General features: G+C 39.6%; 4 protein-coding genes across 9 annotated transcripts in view; 1 reads left to right on the top strand and 3 right to left on the bottom strand.

Annotated features, from left to right (window-relative positions):
* The window catches only part of LOC119901803 (guanine nucleotide-binding protein G(olf) subunit alpha), a 47,070-nt gene extending 40,880 nt beyond the window's left edge, over positions 1 to 6,190 (bottom strand). The window contains exon 1 of the mRNA XM_038717487.1: positions 5,395 to 6,190. Coding sequence (XP_038573415.1) covers positions 5,395 to 5,896 — 502 coding nt within the window. The 5' untranslated portion in view covers positions 5,897 to 6,190. The remainder of the gene's footprint in view (positions 1 to 5,394) is intronic.
* Positions 6,191 to 8,396: 2,206 nt separating this feature from the next.
* On the top strand, positions 8,397 to 19,231 carry LOC119902844 (serine/threonine-protein kinase MAK-like). Of its 4 annotated transcripts, none has more exons than XM_038719206.1 (15): positions 8,397 to 8,504; positions 10,455 to 10,593; positions 11,858 to 11,912; positions 12,182 to 12,303; positions 12,464 to 12,543; positions 13,332 to 13,464; positions 14,075 to 14,246; positions 14,458 to 14,625; positions 15,267 to 15,587; positions 15,671 to 15,989; positions 16,286 to 16,396; positions 18,032 to 18,082; positions 18,362 to 18,481; positions 18,763 to 18,849; positions 18,941 to 19,231. In XM_038719206.1, the coding sequence occupies exons 2-15, from the start codon at positions 10,493 to 10,495 to the stop codon at positions 19,084 to 19,086; spliced, it is 1,986 nt and encodes a 661-aa protein (XP_038575134.1). In that variant the 5' UTR covers positions 8,397 to 8,504; positions 10,455 to 10,492; the 3' UTR covers positions 19,087 to 19,231. The 4 variants fall into 4 exon arrangements, with proteins under 4 accessions (XP_038575134.1, XP_038575136.1, XP_038575135.1 ...); XM_038719207.1 differs by lacking the exon at positions 8,397 to 8,504 and adding an exon at positions 10,167 to 10,292; XM_038719208.1 differs by lacking the exon at positions 18,032 to 18,082.
* Positions 19,232 to 19,291: 60 nt separating this feature from the next.
* LOC119902860 (transmembrane protein 14C-like) lies at positions 19,292 to 23,587 on the bottom strand. 3 transcript variants are annotated; one of them, XM_038719239.1, is made up of 5 exons: positions 23,472 to 23,587; positions 20,696 to 20,803; positions 20,022 to 20,123; positions 19,749 to 19,836; positions 19,292 to 19,612 (listed from the first exon to the last, which is right to left on the bottom strand). In XM_038719239.1, exons 1-5 carry the CDS (start codon positions 23,545 to 23,547, stop codon positions 19,555 to 19,557), a joined length of 432 nt encoding a protein of 143 aa, XP_038575167.1. In that variant the 5' UTR covers positions 23,548 to 23,587; the 3' UTR covers positions 19,292 to 19,554. The 3 variants fall into 3 exon arrangements, with proteins under 3 accessions (XP_038575167.1, XP_038575169.1, XP_038575168.1); XM_038719241.1 differs by lacking the exon at positions 23,472 to 23,587 and adding an exon at positions 20,968 to 21,520; XM_038719240.1 differs by lacking the exon at positions 23,472 to 23,587 and adding an exon at positions 20,968 to 21,517 and having other exon boundaries at positions 20,696 to 20,800.
* On the bottom strand, positions 23,485 to 27,418 carry pak1ip1 (PAK1 interacting protein 1). The gene is made up of 10 exons (XM_038719228.1): positions 26,945 to 27,418; positions 26,578 to 26,740; positions 25,702 to 25,822; positions 25,513 to 25,587; positions 25,364 to 25,416; positions 24,862 to 25,007; positions 24,620 to 24,717; positions 24,374 to 24,473; positions 23,937 to 24,066; positions 23,485 to 23,696 (listed from the first exon to the last, which is right to left on the bottom strand). The coding sequence occupies exons 1-10, from the start codon at positions 27,020 to 27,022 to the stop codon at positions 23,587 to 23,589; spliced, it is 1,074 nt and encodes a 357-aa protein (XP_038575156.1). The 5' UTR covers positions 27,023 to 27,418; the 3' UTR covers positions 23,485 to 23,586.
* Positions 27,419 to 27,666: the final 248 nt, after the last annotated feature.

Genomic DNA, 27,666 nt, shown 5'->3' with positions numbered 1-27,666 from the left:
GTATGGAGGGGAGCATTAAAGTATCGTTATGAGAGTAATAGTAGTTAGTAGTTATCTGTCATAATTAATGTCTCTGTCGGTTTACGTGCATGTGCAGTGTTGGAAGAAGTGTTCAAACTCTTTGCTTAAGTAAACATAGCACTGCAACAATCTAAAAATACTCTACTCTAAGTCATTTCTGTTTAAAGTCTGACAAAGATGTTTTTACTATTTTCAGACTGATAGTGGACCTGTACTGCAAAATGGCAGCCACACTGCCATTGTTTGGGGTTTGATTCCCAAACTCTGGCAGTTTAAGGCCCTTAAAAACAGCTGCTAATCAATGACCATCTCTCAACAATGCACAGTTTCATTTTGGAAATATAACAGAGGCTTTGCAAAATTATTGCACTTAAATAAATACATTAATATATAATCAAATACACAGGCTTTCTGGTTGGGTACAATAACTCTTACCACTTAAAAGTTCTTTTCTATATCTAAATCTTCTACACTTATTTACTAGTCCCGGCTGCAATTCAAGCACGTACTGTAGAAACGGGGCACAAATCCAAATGATATCCAGCTAAAATTAGCCTCCTGGAATTTTCTGAGGCTGGAAAGAACTTTATAGTACTCTCTTTAGGGACAAATGCTCTTGATAAAGTGTAAATTATACAGTAAGCAAAACCTGGAGCACAAACATAGTCCAATGTCTATGTCTGCTGTGGTAGGTTCACTTTGATTCAGCTGATACAAGTATCCACTATCAGTATCATAAATATGACAATAATTCATACTCCAGCACGTCCTGTTGGTCATTACATTAACTGGGAACTCTGTGCAGTTAGTAGCAAAGTTCAGCAATGGTCAATGATAAAACTCATTTAGGCAGAAGCAAAGTTCACCTGACTCTACATGTTTCAAAAGGGGAGGGCCAACAAGACTATACTTTCCACTGCGTGCTTCTGTGGATGAGTAAGCTTTTCCAAAATATGGCTTCACGTACAGGACAATGGCACAAAAAACAAAACAAAGAGGGAAAAAAAACAGACAAAACACGACAATTAGTGACTTCCAACAAGCTAGTCATTGCCCTGCCTACTTCATTTGAGTGATCATTTCTCTCAAGTGTGCTATATTGCTAGCAGACTGTTGTCCAGGCTCATGAAGGGTGATAAGACTGAGATATGAAATGGCCAGTTAAGGACATCTAGGAAAGCTGTAACAGATATTATCACATGGCCTGTACAGAATCTGATCCAAGAGACCATAAACAATAAAGGAACTTCCATTCCAAGAAATAATTGGAACTTGCCTTCCAGCTCCTGTCGCAGTATTCCTGTATTTATATACTTAAGTGTAAAGTCTAAAGTAACTATTAAAAGATTTCAGAATTGTCCTCTGGTGAAATGTGTTGAATAATAAGTTGTTAAAGCATTTCTACAGGCAGTTTTGGAATAACAGCGTTATATTAAGTAGAAGTCTTTTTATACCTTCCATGACTGTAACAATTTGAACACAAAATATATCATGTATCACTTCACTTCACATGTCACAAAGTTGTATTTGAAGGCTGAACTCCAGTGGCAACATCACAACCTTATTTTGGTTAACAGAAACCATCTTGCTTTGCAATTAATAGATGGCTGAAGGACTACATCAATCTGTTTAATTTGGAGAGGCCGTCTTAAAGACTTATAGGAGCCTGGCCAGACACTGGTACAGGTTCAGAAACGTTTTGGAGATGTACCCTAACATGTTTTTCTGTTATGCCATCAGTTATATGTACAAAATACTTAATGGCTAATTCATCTCCTACAGATTGACACATCGTTTAATCATCTGGTCATTTCAGCTGTAATATTTATTTAAAATGTTGTATTGCCATGTGGCCCTGCGATGGACTGGCGACCTGTCCAGGGTGAACCCAGCCTTTCGCCCGATGCCAGCTGGGATAGGCTCCAGCCCCCCACGACCCTGTACGCAGGATAAGCGGTTGACGATGGATGGATGGATGGTTGTATTGCCATACCATGTCTAACTAAAGAAAGCTAAAACAAAATCTTCTACAGTTTTCAAAAAGTTCAATCAGGCTTCCAATCAGGCCACTTTACTTTGAGACATTTGATTTATAAAGCTTCATTTTGGCAGGTTTACTGTACCAGTTTGAATCAGAGCAGGTGATATTTGTGCTTTTAAACTGAAAATTAGTTTTCACATTCAGTATATACCTATACTTTTAGAGGTATTTGTGGTTTATTTCCAAAGAAAAGAAAAAGGTTTGCCATTTCTGAACCTAAACCCTCCATTATTTGAAAACAAAACCTTAAAATTTAACAATATGAGACATTTATTATCAATTATGTTATGATTTGTATATGGACATGTTATAAAACCTATCCAGAATTTGATAAATGAACTATCTATAAAATGATCAATTGTCCACTTGTGTCGTATACTGTAAGATACCAAAAATATGATTTCATATGATCAGACATTACAAAATATATTAACTACAACAGTAACTATAAATATGACTAAAACTGATGGATTCCAACTCTAGCACAAGCCTAACATGGCAGACCGTTTAGGATAAACAATACTTCCTTATGGCTATCATTCAACTAAATACCTGCAGCAAATACAAACAGATAAAGTGACCCAGATTAGCTAGCATACATTGCCTTGAAATGTAACACTATTTGAAAGGTGTCCACTTTCAGAGGAACACAAACCACCTCAGTCCTCTGGCATGCAACAAGAGTCCTACTGTGAGACCTGGAAGGTATAAAGTCCCGAAGGCCTCTTAAGAAACATCAGAAGTGGCCTGCGGCTCGTGCAGAGCCTCCGGGGTGTATCAGGACAGACAGCTCTGAAAATAATTGTGATTCTGTTGTGGTAAAGAAAGCCGCCCAAACCATAATGACACAGTAACACACACTCTGTATATCTTTCAACAGTAGCTCATGGAAGAGTGCATGACACTTCCCTGTGTGACTTCATTAGGATGAGCCATTTCTTCCTGTGTGTAATTAGTGCAAGCTGTTTACTCAGGAAATTGAACTGGTAGCCATTTATTATATAGAGTAACAAAGCATAACACTGTTTAAAGGAAAGCAAATATATGCAATATGGTATTAAAGTGCAACTGTCAAAACTGAAAGTGGATGAGTTCTGTTATTATTTATTTATTAAACGTGTCTACATTTAAACATTGTTTTCATCATCGAGGTAGCTGTGATGACACTTAAGCTCCTGTTCCTAACCAAGAGTTTCTCTATTGAAAGTTAAGCAATGACCTTTTTGAACTTGTACTGTGGCAGCCTACGTGTAAAATATAGAGACGGTTACTGCATGTGTGATAAAAATAACACGCCCTGTTATTTATATGGACACAATTAAACCGATAAGGGCCAAGACACTTATTTTGAATGAATCAAATCAGTTAAGACTGTATCTAATTATAAATCAGTCTCTCTCTATAAAATGCCAAAAATAATGTCCAACTGACATTACAAGTTGCCAAAAACCTAACTGATGCCTTAAAATTGATTATTTATGGCAATATGACCAGAAAGCAGCTGACAAAAACCTCCATATGAAAATACTAAAGCCAGCTATTCTTTGCAAATATCAAGCTGTAATCAGGACACCCACACTAGTCTACTAGACTATAATCTATGTTACACTATGTTGTACAATACTCTACTGTACTACAGGCCACTATACTACACTCCAATCTACTATACTTTACATGTATTTGTTGAAAAACCTTACTACTATGTGTGCAACAGTTAGTTAGTTTCATCTGATGTCCCTGAACAGATCAGACTTGTCGCACCACACCACTGGCCACTATACTACAATATACAGTACTCTATCACTATCGCTACTAAAACATAAGTTAAGATAAATTAAGCAATACTATACTATACATTTATTTATTTAAAAAACTTAATATAAATGTTTAACAGTTAGTCAAATGCTTACTTCATCTGTAGTCCCGTACAGAGGTCACACCACTGGCCACTCATACCGTGTGCTTTTACTAGTTTTCAGAGCAAACATGACCCAATAGTCAAAAGAAGAAAAAGTGTTCACTATACGTTTTTGTGTACTCTATATTACACTACACAGCATCCTACTATACTATACTACGGGACACTATAATCAAATTACTCATACTGAACCACTAAGAAACCTAACTTTAAATGTGCCACAGTTCTTCAAAAGCCTATTATCCCTCTGTTGTACCTAGACATATGTCACACTACGCCACAGGCCACTGTACTGTACTATTCTATACTATACTACGTTATATTCAGGCCCTGTAGCCAAAGCTAAATGGTCTCTCTGAGTACATCAAAGGTAAAAACTACTAAACTATGCTCTATATTACACTATACAACATTCTGCTATACTATACTACAGGCCAGAATACTACAGTACACTACCACTATGCATTATTGATTGAAAACCCTTATTGTAAATGTTCAACAGTTAGTCAAAGTGCTAGTTGTCCCTGGGAGATGTCACAACACACAAAATGCCACTATAATTCACTTAATATCTACAATGCTGTACTATTCTACACTATAGGCTACCATATTAGGCTATACTATGTTGGTTTCCAGATCAACCCTTGCCCAGGAGTCGGAGTCTAAATATTTTTGTGCACTAAAGCATACTAAACTGTACAAGTTACTAGTCTATCCTACAGGCCACTACACTAACCTATTTTCTACTACAATATTGATTTGTTTGAAAAACTTGATCAAAAGTTCCTGCACAGACACACTCTTACTTTGTACTACACTATGTTAGTTTTTAGAGAAAACTTGGCCTTAAAGACAAAAGCTATAAGTGGTTTCTTTACATATTTGTATACTAAAGCCAGCTTAGTTATACTCTCAATAACACTATACAACACTGTACTATGCTACAGGCCACTACTACTATATACTCTACTATACTACATTGTATGTGTTGAAAAGAATTACTGTAAATGTGCCACACTTAATCAAAAGGTACCTGTAGGTCTATAGTCTACACTATACTTTACTTTCCTATAGGCCTACTATGAGAGTAAACATGGCCCAATAGCCACAAGCTAAGTTGTGTCTGTAAGCCTGGTCTTTATGATAGGGTACATTATGCTTAATTGACTTTTCAAAATTCCTCATAACCCCAAATGTAGCCTAAGAGTAACAGGACATCCGGCTCAGCTAAACGTCCATCTTCATCATTTGTCATTGACAGCCTTAGGGGGTAGTCTTCACTGCCAAGCCAACAGATGTGGCAATAGGCCTCGCCAGAGTAGTGACATAATTTGTGAAAAGGCCAGTACCTTTTGGATTTCTATTAATAAAACGGCTCCCTAGTCCAACAACAACATAGAGGGACACAACCTACCGAGCAGCAGCAGCCGATGCGTCTGTTTATACTCCCGTTTGAGCTCCTTCAGCGCCCTGTCAATATTCTTACTGACTTTCTTCGCCTCCTTCTCGGCCTCCTTCTCCTCCACCAGCAATTTGTCCCAGTTTTTCTGCTTTTGGGTGTTAGTCTTTTGCAACAGCTGTAAGCGTCGGCCGCGGTCCTTCCCTGTCCCCTTACCGCTGCCTCCCCCTCCTCCGCCACCACCACCACCTCCGTTTTGTATGAGCACACCGTCGGTACCGGTGTCTCCACAGCGGTGCTCCCCGGCCGAGAGCCTGGCTGGGTCCCCGGTGCGCACCGGGCCGCCGCCGCGTAGCGACGAAGTCTCCCCGCATCCCCCGGTGTCCTCCTGGCGAGCTCCCCCGGCGCGGGTCGGCACGGCGGCGTCCGGAGGCTGGTCCGAGTCCGAGGTAGCGTTGGAGATAGAGCCGCTCAGGTCCCCGAAGAGCCGGGGACGCAAACTGTAGCACAGCCCCATGTTGAAACCAATATTTGTCTGTGAATGTGATTTTTCATAAATTAAAATATCAAAAAAAAAATCGCCGTTACGCCACAAGCCCTAGCGAGCCATCGTCACATTGGAGCTCCAGCGGTGCGATTTAAGTCCGAATATGAGCCGAAAATGTGAATGAATTATGCTCCGACATTTGCTATATGTCATTTTGCATTTTCCCCAGTCAGCCTTCGCTTCGTAGTTAGTTGATCACCTGATCCTTTAGTGGACACTGCGGGTCCATCTTACCGTAAGTAACCAAAAGCACAACCTTGGGGAAAAAACGCTGCTATCCGCTGCGCAGACAGTCAACAATCTGACTGCACAGTTGTTAGGTGCAATGCACGGCACGTCGTGTTACTACAGTATGGCCATTTCGAGAATGCTGGTCATGATTTTCATTCCTCACATTTCATGCCTGCATGTCTAAAGACACACACTGCACTGTAGACAGTGAATCTGCTCTTTATTATCAGACAAGCGGCACACTGCTTTTACTTTCGCCTATATATTATTATTATTTGGCCCCATTAATGTTTTTAATAAAATTACAAGCCTAAAATAATTTAAACCTCTAACACAGTTTTTCAGTTGACTCACGCCCAGATTATTATAATCATTTAGGCATTAGTGTGTGCCCTAACACAGAGATCTTACACATAGACTGGTAGTAAAATGCTTTACATCAGCCTAATATCATTTGTTTATGTCAGCCTTTTGATTAATTATTTTGTTATTAATGCGATGTTTTCTAAATTCCCATAACCCAAGTGTTATTTATCAGTTCTATAAATATACAGGACCTATTTTGAGCCTCAAAGCAGTCCAAGTGTCCCTGTGAATATTTATATATTTATGGAACGCACCACATGGGAACGAAATATCTGGTCTACAAATTCGGGTCCTTGGACATTTCAAGGGTCCTTGGGTTGGCCTCACGTGCTTCCTATGAAACTAAGAAATTCTGTTTAAGTCAAATGCAGTAAAACTTACCACAATACATACATATATATTTTGATACTTCCTTCAATGTGGCTGTTTGTACAAAAACACACTGTTTTTGTTTTTTAGATAGAGGCCACTGGAATTAAGTACTGATCGGGGTCCATTGCCACATATGTATTCCTTATGGGTTAAAAAAACAAACTCGGTTTGTCTGGATTATTAGAGATCAAGTTAGATGCACGGTTAAATATGAACCACTAGATGGAGCACATGTAAAACGAATTTACAGAGATCAGAAAGAATCACAATCATAATCAGGTTTATTGCCAAAAATAGGCCTTCACATACCTTGGTATATTGGTGCAGAACAATAAACACAGTATGGAGAAAATTTAAAGAAATGTAAAGCAAGTACTGCAAGTCAGTAAGTATAGTATAACTATTAAACTGACAATAAAGTCAGTCAGGGGTAGAGCCAAATGACCTGTATATATATATATATATATATATATATATATATATGACCTACAATATATAAGGTAGGTTTATACAATATTATTTGGATCAAATAGTATGACCCATATGGAGTTTTAAAGTGCAATAACCCAAATACAAGGCTTGATTCCCAACTGGACCTCAAACACCCTGTGGCCCCTAAAACCCCAGGTTCATGCTAATTTACTTTTGGTAATGCAATTAAATTAAATTTTCACCACTAAATTAAAACAGCAACTGACCATTATTCCCTAATTTTGTGCCTGTATATTAAAAAGACGCTCTGTGTCAAAACCTTACTTTAACACCTTTATAACTTTAATTTAGTTTATATTGTGCTCACTTGTGGATGTTTTTTGTGGGAGGGGTCAATTGAGAGAGAGCCCCCTTACTTGTCCTAAATGTCATCATATGGAGGTCTGTAGGATGTTTTATATGCAGACTATGTAACATCCCTGCCTCTTTATCTTTTTATCTCTCTATATACCTATGCATTGTTGTAAAACTTGTAAAACTTTATTATTGACCTTGGAAGCACCACAGGGTCAATTTAGAAGCTATTCTGAAGCTTTAGAAGTTTTTGTCCATAAAGGGTGAGGCTGAAAGTCCCTTCTCCTAGGCTATTTTACATCTGTATGCTAGATACAGATGTGAGATACTATCAAGAGCTCAAGAACTGCTGGGAAATGGACTTTGTGATTAGATTGTTTTGTCAATTACTGTTTCCATGGTCAAGAATAAACTTTCAAGTTCAACTTTCAAGCCACCATGGACAAGAAAGTGCTAAAAGTGCTCAGGACAAAAAGCTCTGCTCAGCAACTGCTGATGAAGATTGTATTATACAATCAAAAGCTCCTGAACAGTAAAATGATTTCACATCATTACAGTAATGACACATTTACAATGTAATTTCATTACAATCACATGTTTTTAGCCTATTTATATTCCATTATATTTAATGATTTAATACATATACTGCCACAGTGCATGTGTTGAATGTATTATTAGTACATCAGTATGATTTCATTTTATTTTGTAAGTCAGTGTGTTGCCTAGGATGCAGGACGCCGCCCTGCAAACGGACAGGGCTGGCAGCGTCTCTCTCTCTGCAGCGGGCATCGTTATCTTCATCACCACAGAAATGTCTCCGATGGTAGGTATACTTTACTTAAGTGTAAAGATTTGAGACATAGTAAATATTCAGTAAAAACTGTCTTTTAGATCGCATGGTTGATTATTAGGTCTGGACAGGCAGGTAAGGTTAGCTTATTTAGCTCACTAGCTTAACTTACTGGATGTACTTGCTCAGGAGCAGCTTGCTAGCTAGCTTACAGTTCAGACACCGTGATGAAATGGTTATCAATTAGTAAAAGCGAATCTCGTCTCAGTTTAGCATCAACATGGTAAGTTTTGTGATGTGAATATTAGTCAAAATTAAAAACACATTTTTGTTGAAAACACAGAGAAAAGCATCAAATTTCAAGTCTTGTAGTATAATTAGGTTATTATAATGCTAGTTAAGCAGTTGATATCAAGTAACGTTAATATAAAACCCACAACCCTAATTCTAAAGCTACAACTTTCTAACAATTATATCCTTACACAGTGTAACTCATGACTATTAATAGTTAGTATATAGGTTTACTAGTGTTTTATAGATCAGCCATTAATAAGCCATTAATATAAAAAAACGTTTGGGTTGCGAAAAAATCAGTCTGGGCCGTTTATCCTCCTTTAGCAGGACATTTTTGTTGTGTCTTTATTTACATTTATTCATTTAGCTGACCCAAAGCGACTTACAATTGCTATATATGTTGCAACTAGAGGTTAAGTGCCTAAGGGACACGTTGGTGGATGTGAACCCGGGTCTCTCACACCAAAGGCATGCATCTTATCCACTGCACCATCACCACCCCTGTCTTTATTTATTTGCTTTTTTTATTTGCACAGGAAACAAAACAATTAAAGGTAATAGTTTTATGGATAAACAAAGACTGCTGGTCAGATGGGAAAAAAACACCAACACCAAATGACCTCCAACAAATTAATAAATAAAACAGTGACAACAACACAATAATAAAACACCTTAGAATAACAGAAAGATAGAAAGAGATACGCATACTAGAGACACATGTGAATTGCTGCTACTGGGCATGGCATAAGAGACACAAGTTGATAGAAGGCCACGATGTCTAAAGCATTTGTAAGTTATTGATTAACTACTAATAAAGCCATTAGTTACAACTTATAACCCCTTTAGAAAAGACACCTTATTAGAAAGAGGTACATCTACTATTGACCTAGTTTGACTTCTCTAACCTAGTATTATGTCAGTTATAAATACACTGGCGCTAGTTTGTTCAACTCTGGCCAAGGTGCACTTGTCAGGTCCTGTCCTGCTGGAAAATGTGGGTTAATTGGATATTAAAGAAAAGCAGGAGAAGTTTTCAACCCATTAAGGTGAGGTGAGCATCATTGTCAACAGCCAGATTATAGTACTTTGGTCAAAAAGCAACTTTTTGAAATAGTATTCACACACCTCTCAAAACCACTGGCTCACATATGTGTAATACATTTTGGACAAAGACAGGTAAAGCCCACTTTTTCTGGTTCAAATTCATGAATGGTATCTTGGTTTTTAAACACCACAAATTCATCCCACCTTGCACAACACAAATGTGTCACCATGGTACTATTTATAAACTCAGTGGACTTGATAGGTTAAAACCATGTGAGCCCATTTCCTGGCACTTATTCTTATTCACATGTGGACTTTAATCCACTTCCCCTAGAAGGGGATTGCCCTTCCTCTCTCCGTGTCAAGGCTTAACTTAGGATAGGTGAGACACAGTTCAACAGGCAGGCTCAAGACAGTGTCACTTTTTCATTGTCAGTCACCAGGTAAACTTCCACCCTTCGTCACCAATCTGCAGAGAGAAAGGTAAAGGATGAATGTTTATGTTTTATTTCTGTTTTTCTTGAGTAAAAGTCTTTGAGTAGTCTCAGAGTAGCAGCAGGATAGAGCAGCGTAGGGGCGTTGATCTGTGGAGGGATGTTACTGTGTTTATAATGACCAACTGTTGGACTGTGTGGGACTGTCAAGGCTCCCCGGTGAAGGACAGGCAGGGGTCTCTGTGGACGATGAACCGCTACACCACGCTGAAGCAGCTGGGAGACGGCACGTACGGCAGCGTGCTTCTGGGCAAGAGCAATGAGACTGGAGAGCTGGTGGCCATTAAGAGGTGAGTCTACCTCCAACAAACATGCCAGGGACATGCTACGTTGTTTTGTCTGGAAGCATTAAGCTGATTAAACCCTGAGTGGCCTCTGCAAGGTGCCTCGAGGCTCTATGCTCAAACATGTTGCGTCCTCACATGAAAAAAAGGAAAATGTTTTGAGTCAAAAGTTTTGCCTCAGTGCGAATCATGTGTAGGCATTTTAGGGTAAATAAAACACAGTAAAGAAAGACAAGGTTTAAGAACATTTTGAAGCTCAACAGATGCAGGTTTCTTGACAAACTATAGACACTCTAATACTTTAATATTATTATATATTTGCCTAGACCGCGTTTTAAGGATCAGCTGTTTAAGAATCTGTCTCTGGCAAGAAATTAATAATAAATGTTTCACGAGGCTCCACCAGGCACTGTTTGTAAATGTAAGGTTATAGTGCAAGCTGATACCACTGGTGACAGTGAAAGGAGTGAAAGTACACCACAAAGTGTTGCCCCCGGAGCATGGGAAACGCATAGTGAAAGTCTCCAGCAGTAAGAAAGAAAGGTTACACATGTAAAAACATTTCAATAAAGTACATTTAGATATAGCGGTGTTGCCCAGGATGCTGTTTTTACTACTATTATGGGTACCACAGTGATGCAACATTTGTTTGGCGCTCATAATCACAAGTAGCATCTATGCAGTGGTTTCCAACACATGTTACAAATAATACATAACTATGAAAACAGTAGTAAAGCATATAAGTTTACCAGATCTGGGTTTCCACAAACATTTTCATAAGCCATCAAGAATGCAAGATATGCATTAAAGCTGCACTAGGCAAGGTTTTATTAAAAAATCCCTGTTGTGATTAACTCAGCAGTTTATGAATGAACAAAGCTTTGTCCTAAAGCAAGTCAGGGCTCAATCTATTTAGAGGTGGACTCACAGAGGTTGAATACCTACTGCTTACTAAAGAATACGAAACAGAGGACTTTGTATTATATCAATTCCGGACATTTGGACCCTTCAAATACAAAATTTTAAAAATGAATAATAATAAAAAGTTTGGCGTTACATGTGGCTGCTAATATGAAACTTAATATAACATACATACATATAATACACAGTATAGATATTATATATTAGCCTAATAATCAGACTGAAAGGCCATTTTATATCTCTCAAACACGTGATGCAATTTAGTGGTCTGTGACGAGGCATTCGAGATTACTGTCTTAAAATGTCATCAATAATAATACACCTAGGTTGTTTTTTGCCACCCCAACAGGATGAAGAGGAAGTTTTTTTCTTGGGATGAGTGCTTGAATCTGAGAGAGGTGAAGGTGAGAAGTAAGACAGGAAATCTTCATATTTGGCAATGTGATCATTTTAAACCACCAGTCTTTCTGCTTGTAAAATCCTACCCTTGCTTTTCCAATATTCCTCCCTCCACTGTCTCAGTAATAAAGACATTTTGTGGTATAATTGACATTTGAGTGGAAAAGGCTCAGTTCAGACGCTGTGTTCAGACATTTGAGGTACTTTACTTACATGATGAGCTGATTCTTAATGACTCTGTTGTATGTGTCTCCCAAATACTTTGTGTTATCAGTCACTGAAGAAGCTGAACCATGCCAATGTGGTGAAACTGAGGGAAGTCATCAGAGAAAATGACTACCTCTACTTTGTCTTTGAGTATATGAAAGAAAACCTCTATCAGCTCATGAAAGAGAGGTAGGCAGCATAACATAACCATTCATTTATTTAGCAGTTGTGAACACATAGTTATTTCTGTGATGTAAGTCTGAAGTGTGTTTTTTTTAAATCACCATTGGGAATGTGAGAATTATTTGGGTCAGATTGAGTCATCATGTGCTGGTCTTCATTTTTGCAGAAACAAGTTGTTCCCTGAGTCAGTCATCAGAAACATGACATTTCAGATATTACAGGGACTGTCCTTTATTCATAAACATGGTAGGTGACTTCAGCAAGGCCTTTCAGTTCAGACTGAAGTAAAACTGTCCCTGCTGTCTTTCCCGTCTTCTAAAATGCTGTGTTATCAAGCTGTCAGCGCACTTTCAGTATGATTGAGTAAACAGAAAACAACATATCTCAATCTGAAAAGTGTATGAATGCTGGACGGTTGATAAGACATCAGGCGGCGCAGGATTTTCTCCAGCCAAAAATGACTCACTTCTCCTGTGTCGTCAGTGAGAAGAGGAGGTGTGAGTGGTACTGAAGCTCAACAGAACAAGTTTTTCTTCTCTGAAAAATAAAAATCAGCACCGTTTTTAGTGCGTGTGGGTGCTGGTGTCATTCTCACTTCATTAAGGCATGATTCTTAGCATTTTTTCTTTATCCCCTCTTTCTTTCTTTTGTCTCTTACCACTTTGCTGCTGCCAGGGAAGATAAGATGTTTTCTGAAAATGAGATAAGGAACATTCTGTTCCAAGTATTGTCTGGCTTAGCATTTGTGCATAAGCACGGTAAGAGACTCCTCCTGTCTTTCTCTTTTCCTTTCCACTTCCGTAAAGGCTTGGCTTAGTTGTGCCTTGTCAAGTTAAAACATGTTTTTTTTTTGTCAAAGATGTTTCAGATCTTTGAAAAAGTCTGACAAAACATCAAACTGTGATAGACATGTCATGATTAGTAGTAAAAGTGATAGTTGTTGTGATAGTAGTGGAAACTGAGATGCAATAACCATGCAAATGGACAAATCTCTGCATGAGCACGGGTTTATTTGTACGTCTCGTGTTTTTCAGGGTATTTCCATCGTGATATGAAACCAGAGAACTTGCTCTGCATGGGCCCAGAGCTGGTAAAGATTGCTGATTTTGGACTAGCCAGAGAAATCCGCTCGCAGCCACCGTACACTGATTATGTGTCCACAAGATGGTGAGACTGATTTGTTTACAAGATTATATCAGAGCAAGTTATTCCTGGAGATGAAACACTTTGTGATGGACGTTATTGATTTGTAGTCTGACCTGAATCAAACTTTTGACTCTCAGTAACACCTGCTGTAATATCACTTCGCACATAACACACCTACTGCTGTGATTACGCACAGTAAAAAGTCCCAATACGCCAGCAGAGCAAGAACGGGAGGGCAAAATAACTCACTGAGCAAGTGCGCAAGAGAGCCCAAGCTTACAACAGCTTGCAGTAGTAGGCTAGAACAGTTAAAATTTTTTCCTATATGTTGTCATGTATGAAAAGACCCACATTGAACACTGTAAGCGGACTACTTGATTAACAGCATTTGTATAGGAGTGATTCTGTCACAAGCTTTTCAAAAGACTCTTAGATTAAGCTGATACTGACTACAGAAGTTAATCCGTTCAGAAGATGGAGAGGAAGACAAATTGATAGACAGAGGATAACCAATGAAAATTCTGCAAATCATCCATAGCAACCAGGACATTGTTTCTAGAAAGAGATGCCACTGTTGAATTCTTTAAATCTAATTTAATGCCATACATATCCTCCTGTGCTGTTACGACAGGTACCGAGCCCCAGAGGTTCTGCTCAAGTCTAACTCCTACAGCTCACCCATCGACATCTGGGCCGTGGGATGCATCATGGCGGAGCTCTACACACTCAGACCCCTGTTCCCTGGCAACAGTGAGGTGGACGAGATCTTCAAGATCTGTCAGGTGCTGGGAACGCTGAAGAAGGTGAAACATCGCAACAGGGGTCCCAAATTATGGTGACACCCTCTGTTTTTGCACTTTTGTTGTAAGACACCAGTAACAAATGTCTCTGTTTTATGACGTACTGTTCAAAAGGTAGAAAGTTATTTGTGATTATGCATTTAACATTGTCCTGAATACACACAAACTCACTGAAGACTAATTTATTGTTTTCTCTTGTCTCTCGCCACATCAGTCAGACTGGCCTGAGGGCTACAACCTGGCCACCTCGATGAACTTCCGCTTCCCAAAGTGTGTCCCCACCAGCCTCAGATCCCTGATCCCCAACGCCAGCCACGAGGCCATTGCACTGATGAAAGACATGCTGCAGTGGGACCCTGAGAAAAGACCAAGCGCTGCTCAGGTACATTTAAAACCCATTAAGTTTTAACATAGATTGGTTGGAATAAGCACAAAACGTACAAAGATGAGGGTGAAGACAACTGCCTGATGTTGAGGTGACGGTGTTAGAAAAGTAACACAAGTCCTTTGGTGAGTGCTTTTATCCTGAGTACCTTTGAGTGCATCTATTTTTAGAGTGGGGATCAATCACCGTACCTTGGCAGTTACTGTAATACCGAACTTGACACCTGGATGTACTGCTGAGGCGATGCACGTCCACTGACTTCATTCAAAAACGTTTTAACTGGTGCTGAAGCTTGAAAATGACAAAAAGGAGAATGCTGCACACTGTTTCCAGCACTCCACATATTTATGAATCTATTTTGCCTTTCAGCCTTAAGCGCTGTGAAAATATGTGGTAGTTTGTCTCATTAGTCCTTTACAAGTTATACATCTTTCATAATATTCCATGTGCTATAAACAAGAACCCATGATCTGATTTCTATGTTCTGTACTTTTATTTTGACATGGCTCCATTTTATGTATCATATATTTTTCAGTAACATGTTGCAAGCTTCTTCTTCTTCTTCTTCTTCATGGAAAGTCTCAATCTTGAAGGCTGTGAAGATATTTTCCCTTTGGTTTGAACTGTTTGTGTTCCAGGCTCTACGGTATCCATACTTCCATGTCGGCCAGGCGCTCGGTGCTCCTCTTCAGTGCTCAGAGCGGCACAAGACTCAGGCAAACATGCCCGAGGCGCCTCTGTCCCTCTGTAAGATGGACCTAGAGTCCGGCGAGCCAAGTAAGACTCAGGCACAGCTGCAGACCTCCAACCAATGTCTCCACCAGCCCCTTCAGCAGATTATTCTACCTCAGGACAACATGGAGCCAAGCACAAAACAAGCAACATATTCCACCGCGCTGACAGAGGGGCAGCAGGAACCGCTCAGTCTGGTGAAAAGACAACCGATGAGCTGGCAGGCTGTAGGTATCACTCAGGTACAGCTTCTTAATGTCAGAATGGGAAAACCTTCTTGTGGCTTACAGAGCTTTAATTTATTTTAAAGGCAACAAGAGGAGCTCCCGCAGGAGCAGAGAACAGCTTAACTGGAGTGAGGACAGGACGCCGGCGATGGGGCCAGACGTCTTTCAAGTCTGTCGACAGCTGGGACGATGGCGAGGACGCAGATGCTGGCGTTTCCATCTCCAAAAAACCCACTATCAGCTCTCTGAAGGACAGGCCACTGGATGGGCGCGGCTGTCGGTTTCCAGAGTCAAGGAACAATACAGTAGCAAAGCTGCCGAGCAACAGCGGGCTGAACAGAGCTGACTCCACCGCCTTGTCCGCCAAGCAGCACTACCTCCGCCAGTCCAGATATCTGCCAGGTGAGAAAGAATGATCTACTGTGTCACAAAAATAACATGAACATGTTTCTTTTTGTAACACCTTTGAGGTCCTCTGCCTCCCCAGGTAGTGTTAGATTTACATTTCTTTATGTTACTTTATTAATGTGGCTTAAGTTTTACTCCAAACACTACAAACCAACCACAAACAACTCCAAGCACAACATCTCTAATATTGTACACATTGTGCTTTCCATATACTGGCATGGTTCCAAATCACAAATTGGTGTGTGGGCTCAGGTACAGTGAGTTCTTTCTGAGCTGTTTGTCCTTTTCAGGCGTAAATCCAAAAAACAACTCCTCAGTAGGGAGCCAAGTGGTCGGCAGAAACCTGTGGGGCAGCTCGTGTTTAAGCAGAGGACAGGGGCTGGAGTTCCCTCTACATAAAGGTATGAAAGGAAGAGTTCACAGTGTGAAAGAGTCAGTGAGTAGCCACACCATGAAAGTACAGTACAACAATAGATGATATGCCAGATGCAGTGCCAGTGACAATGCCAAGTATATATTTATTTTGCCCAAAACACGAATACTTTTTTCTGCCTGCCCTCTCCTGTACTGTATGTTCATATAAAAGTTGCTTACAGAAACTTACAGGACTCATCTGTGAAGTGTCACAGTAGACCCTTGTTGATTTATCTGAAAATTTTAGCAATTTTGCCTTTATTTTGGTGCTTCAAGGAAGTTCATTTGAGACCATGCTTTAAGTCTTCCGATCGTTCTGACCTGATGCAGCAAACCAATCCCATTTGATATTACAAGTAGTGTAAAAACACTTCGAATTATTTGTGTCATTTGGCTCAAATGACTCAAACCGCTAAACCAGTACAGTAAATGCTAGAAAAGCTGCGCGGGTTAAAATAGAAACGCTCCGTCACGAGGTAGTAAGTCTCAATAATAAATCGGCTGTAGGTCGGCAGTCCGGGGGGGACAGCGGCTGGGTCCGGATCCGGACCGCGGTTCGCCTATTAGTGACCTCTGGGCTATGTCTAATGTTTACCTTGACGTTGTTGTGGATTGATCAACCTCAACAACAGACAGGCAAACAAGTGCTCTGCGAGGTAACCATGGCAACGGCTTCTGTGTAACTGACGTGATCCCATGAAACTGTCGTGGTCGTCTCACGCACACGCCCGCCCGCTGCCAGAGTTGAAATGTGAAAACTTTCTCCTATAGTTTATCAATAGTAAGAGACTGAGCTGACTGTTTGATGTGAGTTTCCTGAATAATATAACTGTTTCTTTAACAGTTAGGCCACCAGGTATTAAACAGGCTGTGATCTTTGCTGCTGTCACTTATTCATTAAAATTAATCTATTAACTTCTACTGAACTAATTTGAAAATTAGTAGTTATATTATTTAGTTATAGAATCAATTATTTCATGTTGCATGTTGCACATTTAACTGTTGAAGCTTGGTAAAAAAAATTAATACAAAGTAATTATTATAGAGAGGTGGCGATGGTGCAGTGGGTTAGACATCTGTCTGTGATTCCCACTGCATCACATCCACCAAATAAGTTATTGTCATGGGTCTCAGTATATTTTCCTGCTTTTTTGTCCTTTGCCAATCACATGACTGTTTGAGACATTCAAGTTCTACAAAATGAGAAACGGCTTCCAACAACTCCATTATGATTTAAAGTTTTTATCACTCAATCCCAGCGCAGGGCAAGTGAATATAGAACTACAGCAGCTAATTACAGCATCGTGCTAATAAAAACATCAGGTAACATGCTACCAGTTTTTATTTCTTGTGCTTTTGTTTGTTCTTTTCATTATTGTTGTCCCAACAGTGTGAAAAGAGGAAACCTGTATTATTCATGAGTCACATGACACACAAAAAGCATGTATTGCTTTTCTGTTTATGGCAGAATGAAGCAGCCACAGCAACATTATACCTAAACAAAGACAGTGACTGGAAACGCTTCAGGCTTCCTATTTTCTTTTCATTGTTTCTGCAGCTGTTTCCTTCCTCCACTCACCCCACTCCTCTTGTCTTCCTATGTTGTGTGTTGTGCCTAACAGATAAGCAGCCTTTAAAAGAAAAGACACTGGAGGATCTTGATCTTTTCAAAGGTATCAAAATTTAGGAGCAGTTCACAGTAATTGCAGGTGTCTCTACTTTGCTTTCATTTGGACATTACTGACATTGTTGAAATACTGATCAAGAGTCAAAACACCACAAGGGAACTAAAGTCTATAAAGTACAATTCATCGTTCTGTGTGATATTCTAAATTCTCAAGGTGAAGGCATTGAAAAGTAACTAAACACAGACATCAGAAGAGGGGTTTAAATGACTGATTACAGTTTTAAGGTCATTTGTAACCTGTGATGGATGTCATTGTCCCTTCCAGAGACCTTCATGAGCAACTCCAACAACCCCACCAAGGCGTACATGTCTGCTTTGCCGAAGATTGAAACAGGAGCAGCTAGACAGAGGATTACACTGGCACCGATAGGAGGCGCCTCTGCTAGTGAGTCACGAGAGTTTTTGTGATTTTCTCAGACAGAATAAAGGTTGAGTCTGCGCATCACGAGTACACTTCTTTTAACTTTCTCTTCCATCATACTTTCACAAAATGCCCCCTGAATTTGGAAGAGTCACTATCTTCCTTGAAGACTGTGTCATGAGAGTTTTGTTAATGATCAAGGGACTTTTTCTTACCACATCTATCAGATCCTGACCTGCTGAATATGTTCAGTTTCTTGTCTTTCAACCTGAACTTTTCCCATTTTCTTTCTGTGAATCTTGCAGTTGATCTGTCATCTGCTGCTGATCTAAGAGTTGAGTCTAAAATCAAACCGTCCAAGTCCTCAAATAAACGTTTGCCCTCAAATGAAGGTAAAATCAGAACTATGAAGTATTGAATCTTGATGTTGCTTCCTGAGTAAAGCCTAAACACACTTTCCTTCTCTCACGATTAACTTCTCAGAATACGAAGGGAGGAAGAGCAAATCTCTGAATCCTCAGATCCCTGCATCCGGCGCTGCAGGAAAGACTGCCTTTTCAAGGAGCACAAACATCCAGCCAGTGCACGGACGAGTAGACTGGACTGCCAAATATGGAGGCCACCAGTAGCACCGCACCACCACGGTTCCACCTCATGGGAAAAATCCCCACTTCAGTTTTGCCAGGAAATAACAGACTTCAGAGGAGAAGTGTTTCCTGCTAGTCTGTTGTTACGTTTGCCATGCGATTAAATGTTCCATTGTTGTACAAGTGACCCCCTTCTACTGTCAGTATATTTTTATATAATAGACTAGAAAATGAAATAAAGTCAGTATTTTTTATTAAAGTGGATGAATTTATTATTTTACAGCAGCAGATACAGTTCAGATGTACATTTACACAATAAAAACATCACCTAACAGGATAAAAATGGCTTTATATTATCAAAGATAGACAAAACCCTTTCCTCTTTAATCACATATTTTATATTACATTTTTATACAGAAGCAGTCTGTAATAGAAAATGAGACAGTATATGGGAGCACAAATTAGGTGTCAAACATATGTATGGAACAGGAAACATGTATGTGAGTATTTTCAAGCTTCATGTGGCCTCTTTAGCATTGCCATGATGATGTTCACCAGCACCAGTCCACTGAAAAAAAATTACAAGATTTGTATCAGGATACGGTTTGAAAAGGGACTGAAAAGTAATTGCATTTCGGTTTGTAGAATATTTTCAATAGTTCAATAGGAGAAGTAATATCTGAAAAGAAGAAATAGAGTATTACCTTGCTAAAGCCATTAAACCCGCTGGCATGAACTTCCAGGAGTTGAGAAATCTCAGCCCCATCACCACAACCAGAGTTCCAGAGGTGCCTGCGTTTCCCCAGAGGAGGGAGACAGTTGTTGCCATGTTTGTTTGTGAAAGGACTGCCACAGTTAACATTTTTACATTACATTTAGCTGACACTTTTATCCAAAGCAATGGTGGATGTTTCACAGGCAATAATCTCATCAATGCACCATCACCACCTTGAGTTAAATAAACTATATTTGCTCACCTAGTGAAAGCCAGACATTCTTAGGATTTTGAGATACCAGAAAAGCACCGACTGCAGCCAGCAGGCCGAACAGCAGCCCTGAAGCCAGAGAGATGATGCTGCCTGTGGAGGAAACACAGTAAGGTTTCTATTTTGAAATGTTGAATTAAATTTGATGGGATTCTTTTTTTTTCTCATAAACTAATCACCCACATTTCCCAAAAGGCCTTTTAATACCTCAGGACAAGGTACATTCACTTGTTAGTTTATGAGGTAACTTATGCCTAGCTATAATAAAACATCCCTGCTTTAGTTGTTTGTTGGAGATGTGTTGATTAAATTGTATGATCATTTTGGATGCTGTAATTTGTGGTGCTGTCAAAATGTATTGTGTTACAGTGAGAGGTCTTTCTTATATGTCGTCCACCTCATTTATATCAGTGAGGTAAATGTTAGTAACAACTCAGCTATAATATATTCTATAATATTATATATCATTCACAGGGTTAATTTCTGCATTGAGTACTTTTACTTTTAATACTTAAAGTACATTTTCCGGATTATAATTACATACTTAATTAACATTTTCTATGCAGGACTTTTTTCAAAGTAGTATTAGTACTTTTACGATCAGAAATATCTGGTTGGCTACTGTGTTCATCTAAATACCCAATATGTCGGTGTGTCTCTCCTACCTGCTTTCACATAACCTAGGATTCCTCCTGTTACCAGCAGAGCAGCATAGCTGAACCCAATCCAGTCTACAGCCATGTCCACAAACCAGAAACAGACTGCTGCTGCTGCTGGAGTAAGACAGAGTTTAATTTGAGGAATCCTCGATTTACCAGCATTGTGCCACAACTTGTCAACAGTTAAACCGTTAAAAATGGCGACAAAGTACTGCCAATCGTTTTATCAAAATATTACACCAAACGTACTGAAAACTTAGCTAGTCATACGGTCATACCTGATTTTGAAACGAGTTTAAACCATAGACTATTTATAAAAAGGTTTAAACTAGGAACAAGTCCTGCACCTTCTGAACTTTACCCTGAATGTGTCACGTCCGGTGTCAAATCGCAGAGTTACAAAATAAAAGGATTCAACGTTTTTGAAATTACTTTTACTAAATAACGTAAGACGGCGTAGAAGTACATATAAAAAAATACGGCACGGGGGAGAGGGTCATATTTCGAGAAAACGAATTTATATTCTCAGAGATTAAGGAAAATAGTGTTGTCCGAGTTTTTATCATTCATTAATTATACAAAACAATTAGTTAGTGCAGACATAAGAGCTGGAGCTTTCAGAAAGGCAGATATGAGGGACTGCAACAAATCCACTTGAAAGCTTTTATCGCATTATAAGCATTTATAAATGTCTTGCAGTTCTTCCCCAGTGTTTTATGCTTTTGTAAGTTTGGCAGTAAGTATCTCATAATAATACTCGAGCAAGTTCAATCTCAAAACGTTTTGCACCGGTTTACTACGGTGTCTGATTGAACGAGACGTTCTGTTCGGAAGCGTCTTGCTGCCATGGCAGAAAGAGAAAAACGGATCAGTATCATGTTATAACATGAAAAGTTTGTTGTTATAACAACATATTTTTCACGTTATAACAAGATAAGTTTATTGGTATAACATAAAACTTTTCATGTTATAACATGATACTGATCTGTTTTTCTCTTTCTGCCACGGCAGCAAGACGCTTCCGTACTTCCGCAACGGGCTTCGAGGTATTTGGCGAGTTCAGCGCAGACAAAACGTAGCAACACGTTTTTTTCAACGGAAACGGCGGTTTCTTGACCCTGCTGTGTCCGCAAGCGCACTGCATTTTTAACACCGTTGTGTTTACAAACTTGTCACAGCTGATTGGGTAACAGACACGCCCACCAAACGGGAGAAAACATGTGGTTCAATCCAAAAATGTTGCAGCCCGGTGGAAAACGTTTTGAGATTGAACTTGCCCCAGGACTCGGCAGTGTTCCTGATGTATTCATAAGTTGTATCAGTAAAGCCTATTAAAAATGATCTAATGCGCGATCAAAGTTTCTGCCCTTCATCGTTTGTGTAGCGCCTCATAAAGCGCAGTTCTAACCGCATTCCTTAATGTCATTTCATTTTGATATCACTTATGTTGTTATTGTTGAATGTGATGTATGGATCGGCAGCAGGATCATTAAAATGAACACTGAATAGCGGCCGGCTGGGTAAATCGCCTTTCCAGAGACGCTGTGCGTATTTATGCACGAGCACAGCAACATAATCAACCCTACTTAAATATCTCCGACACTCCGACAGGATAGGTCAGGATCTAATGTTAATTCATGTTTTGTTTTCTACTACACATCCAAAAGCTCCCACACGCAGTCCAGGTTCATACATTGAAACTGTTTGGAGTAAAGCAGCCGTCGTCCTGATCAATCCTGAGCTCCATCGGAGCGTCTAAACATGGGTTAAAGAAGCTGAAAGTTTAATTCCTCTGCAGAGTTTTTTTTTGTGCCACGATATTTGCTGTAAAATTACTACACGGATAGAAACGTTTAAATGGCTGACAACAGTCTTTCTAATCATCAAAGTAAATCTTTAAATAAAGCACTCATCCATCAATATAACACTATGAAGAAATCACCTGAAACTACAGGGACCAGTGGAGGTGTGGTAAAAAGTCCATGCTGGTCTCTAAATCTGATAAAATAATTAGTTGATGGGGGCAGGTGGATGATTTATGTGTAGGCCTATATGAGTATTCCCTTCATGTCCGAGCCGATCCGCGCATCCCACCTTATATGAGATAAATGTTACGGTTTCATTTCGTTAAGGGACTGATGATGAAACGCTCACCTCATCAGGCTGAGGGCTTGAATAAACCGTAAACTTTTTCAGACAAAAGTCGCACCCCCAAAACAGTTACTGTGTTTCTGTGAAGTGAATTTTATTTATTTATTTTACCAGGAAAGAAATCCATAGAGATTTTTAACCTCTTTTACAAAGATGTCCTGGCCATGATGTTTATTGGAACCTCGAGTTGTTTCTACGTATTAAAATGTTGACAGACATGTTTCTGGATAGTGAAGATAGCCTATAGTTTGCAGCCTTTAGTGCCAAAAGATGGTGCTAAAGGCTGCAAATCTGACAGAGATCACAGCGCAAACAGAGATGCAGCTGTGCAACAGGTCATATTTAATTGACGTCGCTTTAAAATGACTGCTCTGAGGGAACTACATCTCATATCATTAATTGCCTGTTTCCTCCACTCCTCTCTCCTCGCGTTTCCTCCTGGAGCCCGCTTCCCGGGTGGGAGGGACTAAAACCATAGACTGTATCTGTATATAAAAAGCATAAGACGCGCCGCGAGGAGGCACAAATTTTGCCCCCTATCTTGTCACGAAGACAGCAAATATAAGCACAACGAGCAGCTGTGTTACCCCCCTGTGGTAACCATGAGTAAATGCATGTTAACTACATATACCAAAAACGGTCAATGATTTTTCATTTTTCTTCTTTTCCATGTTGACAGCAAATCTGCACACAAAAAGCAAACACATAATTGACAAATGATATGATAAAACTTATTATTTTCCATTTTATTTTCCACCATCCTTTTTCTTCTTTTTGGGTTTGCTCTCGTCTTCTAGAACGACTTCTTCTGTTGCAATTCGGACTCTCTTTGTCTTTGAAAGCTCCTGAGCGAGTTCTGTGGACCGATGCAAACAGATTGAGTGTGTTACATGGACACAGGAAAAGCAAGTTCAACTAAGAAGCTCTTTGTTTATCAAGATTCTGGTGGGAGAAAGCCGAACCACCTACAGGACATCCCTATCAACATGAGAGAAAAAAAAAAAAAAATCACCAGCCTCAGTACCCGCTTAATATTTATAGCTCAAATCTCTTAACACGATGATAGTAAAACAAAAGTCAGTGTTTACAAGACTACCTCCAGATGTTGTTGCATGAGCTGCTGGCTTCTTAGCAGGCTGCTGCACTGATGAGGGTTTCCACACAGCGAGGCACGTCAGTCTGGCTGTTGTGTTCACTTCCCCAAGGAGAGTGGGCGACTCCAAGTCCTGTTGGACAGCACAGGTACATTGTTCATCAACAGCAACAACAACTGCGTCATTTTGATAATCTTTTTCCTTGTAACAGAAGGTTTTGTTACACCTGACACTATTATCTGAATATCTTATTTTATTATTGCTTTTAAAGAATTTTATAATTCTGCAAAGTACTGCAGATGTATGTGAATAGCTGGGAAATGTTATTTAAAAAAAAGAAACATACACTGCCACTGCAAATGTAAAAAAAAAAGAAAAGAAGTAGCTTGTAAGTAAATGGCTTTATCAAATCAAATGTTCATAAATAAAACAGACGTGCCTCTTTCAGATGGAGTTTCCACATTTTCATGAGTCCGTCGTTTGAAGCTGTCACCATCACACAGTAATTCTCCATAAAAAAACTGTCAACCGCTTTCACCCTGAAAAAACAAAAGGAAGTAGGTTTGTTAGCTTCCATAGAATTTAATTCTTACAAAGACAAAAACAAAAATATGTTTTTAGAAATGGAGCTCCAAATACTTTAAATACATATCAAACACTTAATAACTTTAAAAACACACAGTACCTGGTTTCATGAGCCTTAAACTCACAGACCCATTTCTCTTTTCCAAGGTCACATAACCTCACATGTTCATCATCTCCTGCGACAGCCAGAATGGAGTTCTGAAAAGCAAGCAGGATTATAACATCTATTTATTTAATGTTACTTATTATTGTCATATCTTGGTGTAATAGCAGATCCCAATCATTTCAGCCATAGCAATCTCTAGATTACATATACAGTCAGTAATCAGTCAGAGAACTCACATTTAAGAACTTAACAGATGAGATCCTCTTGGGGTTTTTCATTGTTCCTGTCACAGAGGCTGTCTCCAGGTTGTAGATGTTCACTTTGTCATCCACCACAACCACATATTTATCCCCATCTGGAGACCATCTGACAATGTGCGCATCTGTTAAAAGTGTATGGACAAAAAGTCAATTCAAACATGCTAATATTGATAAAACAACTTAAAACTAGTCCATTCCTCAAAGAAACAATATGTCGTATTTTTATTTTAAAATAACAGTGTCTCTGTCATTGCCGGGCCTGAAGCGCCTGCTATTAGACTATGTAACACTGGAGTCCCGTGCACGAAACCCTTTCGCAACAATGGCATAATAATCCTCAGTATTCTCAGCAAAGAACTTACGGATATCGTTGCAGAGGTTGCGGAGAGACTGAAGAAGACGTTGTTGGAGGAAACAAGGAAGAGAAAAAGAGAAAGTGACCGAGCAAGAGACTGAACTGAAATAAGAGGAGGCTTACTCTGTTTTATGTTTTTGATGAAGGCTGATCTTCCGTTAGTTAGGTTCCACGTTCTACAAAGATAACAAGATGCAACAGTCATTTTTGATTCCCTGTTAAATGAATCACCTGCCTCACCGACTTTCAAGCAGCAGAACTGTGGATTTTACCTGAGAGTCTTATCTGTCCCGACTGTAAGTGCAAGTTTCCCAGATGGATGGACAGACAGCGATGTGACATGGCCTCTGAGGAGAATGAGAGGATTAAGCAGGTTACTTTGACACGTCCCTTCCAACAAAATACTAAGACAGCAATCGCACAGACGCAACCAGCACCTCTCTCTCTCTTTCTGTGCTTACTTGTGAGCTTTGATGGATTTCAGACACTCCCACTTTTTTGTGCTCCACACGCATATGATTCCATCCTCTCCTCCGCTCAGTAAATGAGACGTCCCATAAAACTCCAGGCAGGTGATGGTGCCTGTGCAATACAAGGAAGTTTGAGTCGGGTATGCACATAACAAGCTAGCTTCAATTTCTTTACGGTTTGACGAACTGTAAAAAGTAAATAAGGCCAATTTTTCAATGTTATATTATATACTTTTTGTTCCAGCAGCAAAGACAATCATGAGGCAAAATCTGTTTGCTCCAGTGTCTATACCACAAATGAGGAGAGCGGTCAGGAGAAGCTAGGATTAAAGAATGGGAGAAGAAAGAAAGCAGCTAGAATATATTTCCAACATAAATAAATACATAAATAATGGGACTGAAGAAACCAAAATCCTGAAAAGCCCAGACATTTCTTTGAGAATATAGTAGTCAGAGGACACATGAGTTATTATTCTATTTCACTGTGACTTTTTAACAAGCTAACAAGAGTCAAAATAAAGAGTGTATGTCACGTTCACAAAATATTGCAGCAGGTTTCCTCAATCATTTGAGGTGATTTAAATTAATCTTGTTGTGGTCTTGAAGAAAATAACAATTGTCTTTATCAAATTCCTTTCTGACCGTCCATACATCCTCTCTCTCGATCTGATCTTTTTCATGAAAAAAGTTCAAGGACTTTGTCACATGAATATTACCACAGTCCACAAACATTGTCCGACATCTTTAAATAGCCCCTGTGGGAATCAAACCAGAAATATTAGTACTAAACCACTATTTATACTATATTTAGTCAGTGTGATTTGTGCTTTGTTGATGTCAAAGAGCACATTTACCTTAGACACTCACCATCATGATGCAGCAAAGCACCATGTTCAACTCTCTTCTTCATGTCGTACAGCTGTATTGTCTCATCTTTGCTTCCTGTGACAACAAACCTCTCACTGGCTGCCACAGCTGATATGGATGCCGTGTGGGCGTGATGTGTGAAGTTTGCCATGGCTGTCCACTCCTGCATAACCCAAACAAAAAACACACGAAGTGACATAATGGCGACTCTTTGTAATAACTTAATTGCTGAAACTGAGAGGGAAACAAATCAACCTTTTGTCAGAGCGTTACACTTGAAGGTCAATAAATATCAGCGACAGCTCAGTTTAGTTAGTGCTAAACATAACAAGTATACACAGCTACAAAATAAGACACTTCAGCTTACTTTCTCGTCGGTTTTCACTCGGTAACCAAAGGTGATTTGCTCGTAGCTCCCAGCAATCAGCTCCAGTACAGATGCCATGCTGCCACCTGTAGCTAACGTTACAGAAGGCTAAGCTAGCTGGCTAGTTAGCTTTCTTTAAACTTCAGCCTTTGGTTTGGATTATGTCGCCTGGTTTGAGTAACAGCTAACAACTGCTACTAACCGTCCAACCAGAGGCCTACAAAAGAAACACAAACACAGTAAACCATGTAAACGGCATAAAACTATCTTTAACAACCTCTGGTAAACCCACTCTCAAATCCAAAATAACGTGTGCAACTATTGCGCTTGCGCATAAGTCTACTTCCTCCCTTCTGGCAGATAGTGGTTTTCAAAATAAAAGCCGGTGTTGTGAAGAGTTGGAGCGTCATGGGCCCAATCCTAACGTCCACCCTCACAGACTTTGAGGCGCGTTCCCGGCAGGTCCGTTAGGGCTGTCCCACTGTCAAATCATCAAATGCGCGGGGGCTCTCTGTCGGACATTTTTAACCGTTTTTAGACCCTTCTTCTTCTTCTTCTTCTTCTTCTTCTTCTTCTTCTTCTTCTGATTTGATTGGCGGTTGGCTGCCAGCATTTAGGAGCATTACCGTCACCTACCAGACTGGAGTGTGGAACAGATTGTGTGCAGACTAACATAAAAACCAAATAAACAAATAGAACAAAAAACAAACAAACAAAAAAAT

This window comes from Micropterus salmoides, unplaced genomic scaffold (genome assembly GCF_014851395.1).
Source record: "Micropterus salmoides isolate LMB-PRFRI ecotype aquatic unplaced genomic scaffold, ASM1485139v1 Ms_hic_scaffold_14, whole genome shotgun sequence".
In the NCBI taxonomy this organism is placed as follows: Eukaryota; Metazoa; Chordata; class Actinopteri; order Centrarchiformes; family Centrarchidae; genus Micropterus; species Micropterus salmoides.
Note: the sequence above shows the minus strand (reverse complement) of the source record. Positions and strands in the feature narration are given on the sequence as shown.

Excerpts from the sequence above, each read along its gene's own strand:
- LOC119902844 (XM_038719206.1), top strand. The coding sequence starts at position 10,493 with ATGAACCGCTACACCACGCTGAAGCAGCTGGGAGACGGCACGTACGGC. Across the intron at positions 10,594-11,857 it reads GAGCTGGTGGCCATTAAGAG|GATGAAGAGGAAGTTTTTTT; the intron begins GTGAGTCTACCT and ends CCACCCCAACAG. Across the intron at positions 11,913-12,181 it reads TGAATCTGAGAGAGGTGAAG|TCACTGAAGAAGCTGAACCA; the intron begins GTGAGAAGTAAG and ends TTGTGTTATCAG.
- LOC119902860 (XM_038719239.1), bottom strand. The coding sequence starts at position 23,547 with ATGTGTTTGCTTTTTGTGTGCAGATTTGCTGTCAACATGGAAAAGAAG. Across the intron at positions 20,124-20,695 it reads CCTAGGTTATGTGAAAGCAG|GCAGCATCATCTCTCTGGCT; the intron begins GTAGGAGAGACA and ends TTTCCTCCACAG. Across the intron at positions 19,613-19,748 it reads GGTTTAATGGCTTTAGCAAG|TGGACTGGTGCTGGTGAACA; the intron begins GTAATACTCTAT and ends ATTTTTTTTCAG.
- pak1ip1 (XM_038719228.1), bottom strand. The coding sequence starts at position 27,022 with ATGGCATCTGTACTGGAGCTGATTGCTGGGAGCTACGAGCAAATCACC. Across the intron at positions 25,008-25,363 it reads CATCAAAAACATAAAACAGA|ATGCGCACATTGTCAGATGG; the intron begins GTAAGCCTCCTC and ends CACTTTTAACAG. Across the intron at positions 24,067-24,373 it reads GGAAACTCCATCTGAAAGAG|GACTTGGAGTCGCCCACTCT; the intron begins GCACGTCTGTTT and ends GCTGTCCAACAG.